Source organism: Aegilops tauschii, chromosome 4, assembly GCF_002575655.3.
Source record: "Aegilops tauschii subsp. strangulata cultivar AL8/78 chromosome 4, Aet v6.0, whole genome shotgun sequence".
Lineage (NCBI taxonomy): Eukaryota > Viridiplantae > Streptophyta > Magnoliopsida > Poales > Poaceae > Aegilops > Aegilops tauschii.
The window spans coordinates 137,722,319-137,728,374 of NC_053038.3; the positions used below are offsets into that span (position 1 = coordinate 137,722,319).

At 44.1% G+C, this 6,056-nt stretch overlaps 1 protein-coding gene across 2 annotated transcripts; it reads left to right on the forward strand.

Moving 5' to 3' along the window:
- The first annotated feature begins 2,938 nt into the window (after nt 1-2,938).
- Nucleotides 2,939-4,718, forward strand: LOC109740440 (cell number regulator 13). Of its 2 annotated transcripts, XM_020299502.4 has the most exons (4): nt 2,948-3,583; nt 3,713-4,112; nt 4,260-4,444; nt 4,582-4,718. In XM_020299502.4, the coding sequence occupies exons 1-2, from the start codon at nt 3,134-3,136 to the stop codon at nt 3,824-3,826; spliced, it is 564 nt and encodes a 187-aa protein (XP_020155091.1). In that variant the 5' UTR covers nt 2,948-3,133; the 3' UTR covers nt 3,827-4,112; nt 4,260-4,444; nt 4,582-4,718. The 2 variants fall into 2 exon arrangements, with proteins under 2 accessions (XP_020155090.1, XP_020155091.1); XM_020299501.4 differs by having other exon boundaries at nt 2,939-3,583; nt 3,713-4,444.
- The last annotated feature ends 1,338 nt before the right edge of the window (nt 4,719-6,056 follow it).

The window sequence follows — 6,056 nt, forward strand, 5'->3', positions numbered from 1 at the left end:
ATGTATCTGGTACCGTCCTCTTGACTCAAATGATCACCTGTTGCAAGAGATAACTTTTCTGTACTAGATAATGGTGTTGGTGATGGTTTACAGCTCTGCATGCCAACTCTGGTTAAAAGATCAATTGCATATTTCTCTTGAGAGAGATGAAGACCCTCCCCAGTTTTCTTTACTTCAATGCCAAGGAAGAAGTGAAAATCTCCTAGATCCTTGAGGGCAAATTCTGAGCTCAAATCTTTCAACAATCCTACCACTGCCTCATTTGATGGGCTTGTAACCATCAAGAGGACTCCCAATGGCTAGAAGTTCATACTCCAAGGACCTCTTGTGCGCGAAGTAGCTATCCACGGTCTGGTTTACCTTCTGGGCGTTGGTGAGGGCGACGCGAAGATTGTTGATCTTTGATCCGGAGGTGGAGGAGAACATGGTTGCAAGATATTTCTAGAGAGCAGCAGCAATGGGAATCGATACTACCTGGATCAGGACCTCCTTCGTCAAGTTGTTGAGGAGATAACCGAGCACGAGCTGGTCTTGCCTGACCCAGATCGCATGCTCGGGGTTGGTGATGGTGGAGTCCTTCCCCTCCTTGTGCTTCACAATGACTTGCTTTGCCGGCTCTGGATCAGACCCATCAAGGAGGCCATATAATCCAGTGCTACGAACTTGGGGAAGAATCTGGGCACGCCAAAGAATATAATTCTGGTGGGTGGGTTTTTCCATGACTTGTGTGGTTAGTGCTACAACAGAGGTTGAAGAAGACGCCATGGGTTTTGGTCCTTGGATATGGTTCCTGATCTGATGGTTTTGGCAATGGGTTTCGGTTTCTGAGTTCTGGAGATGGGTTTCTGTTTCTGGGTTCTGGCGATGGTATTCTCGATCGAAGTGGGTTTCTGGTTGGGTTTCGATAGCTAGACGTATTGGAAGAGAGGGCTCTGATACCATATCGAATTCATTTTCCGGCCAACTCATCCAAAAGTCCGAACTGATGGAGTAAGGCGAGCAATATATTTCAACACTCTCCCTAACGTCTAGCCTTATTTAGTCCTTAGACGTGGGATCGATGTAGGCCGCAGGATCTTTTATTTTAATACTGCGTTGGCAGGGTCTTGAACTCAAGACCTGTTGCCTCGGATACCATGTAAGATTGGGTAAAAACTTCTTGCCGCGTCAGGCTGATGAGAGGCAAGGAAGGATTACAAAGAGACGTCGGTGCTAACAAGATATTTTTTTCGATAAAGGGCGCTTTATTATCTCAAAATGTAGCATCAAGCGATACAAAGCATTTAGAGTATCACCCGGCCTCTGCATAACTAGGATGCACACAGCCAAACATAAAAAACTTGACAAAAAAAAAATGAAATTCGGCAACAGTAGAGTCCTATAGACCGACACTATGCCTATGTCGAAACGGTTGGTGGACCGATGCGGAGATTATGCTGCCACCCATGTTGGGTAAAAATCTCCATAGCCACCTGCTCCAATCGCGTACACACCGCCTTGAATAGCGGTTGGTACTCCACATGTTGTAGCATAGACCACATACGAAGCTAGTGCGTACAACGGAAAATAACCTGCAGAGGAGAAGCATTTTTGTCATTAAAAACCAAATCGTTTCTACATAGCCAAAGCGACCATAGTAAGGCATATACTCCCACCCTTATTAGCGTTTTGAACCTATTTGAAATACCGTCCAACCAATAACCAAAAATATTGGCAACACTTGTGGGCAGATACAAATTTGACGCTATTTGGATGACTGACCACGTAGAAAACAATATGCGTCAGCCTAGGTCCTAGAACTATACATGTTAACACTAAAAACATTTAGTTCCTTTGGAAATAGCTCTATAATATATTTTTCTGCGCATCCAAAACGTCAGTTCTTCTTAGTTGATTTGCCTATGCACTTTATGATGTGTGAAGATAAACTTAGCTATGTTAACAGAAATGGAAGTTGTCAGTGAACAGTTGTTGTTTCTTTTTATCGTTAGAACACTTAGGGGTGCATTGGTACCCTTCATCTGTTCTTTATATAGTGCAGATATAACTTTGAAATCTATAAGTTTGGCTTCAAATTTTTACGGATTAATTACATTACTCCGGCTTTATAAAGACAGAAAACCCATGTACTGCAGTGACCAAAAGAAATGTACATTCTTTAATTAGTCCAATTGAGCTGGACAGAGATCGGTTAAGCAGGACGCCACCTTACTTCGGCCCCTAGCCGTTGATCTGCCGGCCATTATTTTATTTTTATTTTTATTTGGGCATATTTGAGCTATATCCCCAGCAGACCTATATTTATATTGCCTGTACTTAAACTTGTTGTATAGACGTGATGATTGCTTTATCTATAAAATGTAGCGAAAGACTCTTGTGGGGAGGTTTCCATCATGGCCTCTGGCCCCAGCAGGTATGAATATGGAGGTCACAGGAGATGGGAAGGTTCTTAGTAAGTTCGTTAAGTAGCACTTCAATCTCTAAATGCTGCTCATATAGTGCATGGACATATATGGTTTGTTTAGTCTAGTGATCAAGAGAAAGATTCAAACCTTGAACAATTGGTCCTGTCACGTCGGACCGGCTGCCGTAGCCTTTGCTCAGTCTCATTTCTGACGAACAATGAAAAAAATAGCGCGCTACAACAAAATAGCGCCGACCTCAAAATATGCTATTAGCATGCTATATCACGCTATAGCGTGCTATTAGCGAGACATTGTACACCGATATATTTAGCGAGGCAATTCTTAATACGCTATAGCGTGCTATTAGCGACGCTATAGCGCGCTATTTTTTTCAGTGCTGACGAATCAGTCAAACTAGAAGCCTGAATTTTCCGGGAACCTGCCCAACTTTGGACTCACCTTAAGCTATCTCTGTCCAAATGTCAATAATGGAGGTGTGATTGAAAAATCCAATAATTGAACGATAGGAGCATATGGTGTGTATTGCCCACGCTAGTCAAAGTCGTCGTCGTCACTTGTACACCATATCTCGCGGGCGGTCTTTTTATGAGCAGCTAGTTGGATCTTGCTCTCCCTGACCCAGAGTGAACACATCCTACTCCTCCTTCTCTTGGATTGGAACACTGGATCTGCTCCAAGATCGATCCTGAACCAACCCAAGATAAGCAATGGCTCTAGTTGGTCAGGCTGCCATGGTTGCGCAGTTTGCAGGAGTGGACGCCTACGGGCTCATCAAGATGATCGCCGATGCGGCGCAGACGGTCCGGAGGAACAGAGCCACCTGCCTGCAGCTCGCGCGCCGCGCCAAGATGATCGGGGACCTGCTGCACCAGCTCCACGCCGCACAGCTCATGCAGCAGCCGGAGACGAGGAACCCGATGGAGCAGCTCGAGGAGACACTCCGGCGCGCGCTGCTGCTCGTCAGGTCCTGCCAGGGCCGTGGATACCTCTACCGGTGCTTCATGGGGGCGCGGCACGCCGACGAGCTCCGCGAGGTGCAGGGTGAGATCACCTTCTACCTCCAGCTTTTCCCTCTCGTCAGCTACGTCGACACCACCCTCACCTGGGTCAGACTCCTCAACAAAGCTGGTGCTCCTGAACCTCCTTCATGCAAAGAGGTACAGCCAGTTTTAATTGTTTCTGATAAATCGAGCAGAAACTAAACTCAATACTCAAGTTCTCTCTTGCGCCTTCCTGATAATGGACAACTTATGCTTTGTCATCTGTTTCTTTCTTCCTTTGTACAGGCACCTGTGGTAAGACCATATTTTGTGCCGGATGAATGGTTCTTGCTAGTTTCTCATTCAGGAAGTATACCTTGGCACTGTATACACATGGTTTACATCCTTCTCTTCTTGTAATATCTACTAACCACCCGTCGGGCAAAATTTATCCTGGCATGTATCTGCAGGAGTTAAAATTGTTGTGCAACTGACCAGTTATTTCTTTTTTCTCATCACTTCACTGAAATGATTAGCAATTATCTAGCTAGCACAATGTTTCTGCAACTGCTAGTTAGCATTGTGCTTGTTATGTATTGCGTTCGCGCTCTTGTCTCTGGAGAATCTGGCTGGCATAGAGTGAAATTCAAGTTCACCCAATCCAAACCGCGGTTGTAAGTCGGTCATTCGTTCGTGTGCAAAATAGGTATGTTGGTATTTTCTTTTCCTTGCAGAAGATAAGATCATAGTTGAGAACTGACCATGAGAATCTTGTGTATTGTTGTTTGTTTGCCACTCGAGTTATTGGGTGTTGTTCATCTTGCATTCAAAAGCTTACATTTTGATCCATCAGGATCGCAAATTTCCAGTTTCGGAGGCACAGTCGCGGTTGCAGGTGCCATTGGATCATCAGTGTAAAGAAACTTCCATGCCCCCTTCACATGGTGCAAGTGCAACCCTCCAGGTTCAAAGGGTAGCCTGTGTATTGCATCACACATGACTTTGCTTGAAGGCCCTCTCTCATCTACATAAGCAAAGGTAGCTTTTCTACACCCACATTAATTATTTCAGGAAAAAGAATCATCGTAGCGAAAAATAGCAACGATAGCTCTTGGTGCCATTCTATGTCACATCTGATCTTGACTTATAATTTTTTTCACCCGCTTCAACCTCAGCTTTCTGAAGAGTAGGAGGCGAGCTCGGAAGCAGCAATAAGTCTCAAGCCCAGTGCCACTGTACAAATGATCCAGGCTTCAGAGCTGATAGAAAATTAGAAGAGCGAATATAGGACCTTTATCCGCAAAAAAGAAAAGAATATAGGACCTTGGTTGCAGCAAAACTTGCCTCCTTATTCAACTTCTTTTGATCCAAAGAAACCCGTTTTGCAGTGTCCGCGGCCATAGTTACAGATTTACATAAACTGCAGAGATAATACTGGTTCTCACACATGGTTCTTGTTTACCTTGTAACTTCGTATCGTACCTTGGAGTTTCTCTGTAACTGTGAATGACCATTAGGCGTACCTTGGAGTTTGTCGAAACAGGCATACGCCTCACTTTATACTAATAAAGCCATATGGCAAAATGATACTACCTCCGTCTAGCATACAAAAACATCTTATATTTTGAGACGGAGATAGTATAAGATATTGACGGAATCCTTGAGAGCTGGTAAAAAAAACACACTACAAAACAAGCAAAAACATGCTAAAAACGTGCAATTGTGCACCACTAAACGCCTCACGCATGCGGTCGAGATAAAGCATAGAAGACACGCCGTCACTCTCGAGGGATCCCCACACTCATTGATGACTCCCCCAAGAGGGACACGGAGCGAAGCGCCGCCACCGCCTTGCGAGCCGAAGCGGACGAAAGTTTCACCCTGAGTGTCAGGAGAGAAAGAGAGAGAGAGAGAGAGTCGGGCAGTGGCTCAAGAGGAGAGCGACACCCACATGCATCGCCAACGCCGACGTCGAGGTACCCACCAGATTGAGGGTTGCAGACCTACCCCAATGGAGAGCCCACATCAGCATACTGTGGACTCTAGATTCGAATCTAGAGTTAACATTCATTGCTTCGACAATTTGTTATGTCGTGGAACCTATAATGATGTGTTGTTCTTACTTGAAAAAACATACTTATGGTTATACCCTCTATGAAAGCATCTGTAAATACAAGGGAATAATTAAGATAACAATTGTTCCAACAACCCCTCATGCAATAGTTCGTAAACTTAGGGTTAGGTGATTTTTGTTTCTCCAACCACCCATTATAGATAAAGTAATTACACAACGCTCTCCTCTAGGCCCTTAACGGTGAAGTAATACACAGTCGACGTTCGCATATCACCACTAGAGAATTACTCCACAACATAATATTAGAACATTGAATGATATTCCACTTCACAAATAGCAACAAGGTTTATCCCATGTCCTCAGGAACATAATGGGCTACTCACATGACATCGTATGGACCATGATCAATGAATATGAATTATAATTAGCAATCTAAACATATAAATCTTTCACAAATAAAACTTCTAAGCATCTACTACAGATAGTTATCAACACCAGGAAGTTATCTCAGTAAACGCTATGAGGTAATAGTTCATAGATTGAAAACTAGGGTTGGAGATGGATAACAGTGAAGCT

Excerpts from the sequence above, each read along its gene's own strand:
- LOC109740440 (XM_020299501.4), top strand. The coding sequence starts at position 3,134 with ATGGCTCTAGTTGGTCAGGCTGCCATGGTTGCGCAGTTTGCAGGAGTG. Across the intron at positions 3,584-3,712 it reads AACCTCCTTCATGCAAAGAG|GCACCTGTGGTAAGACCATA; the intron begins GTACAGCCAGTT and ends TCCTTTGTACAG.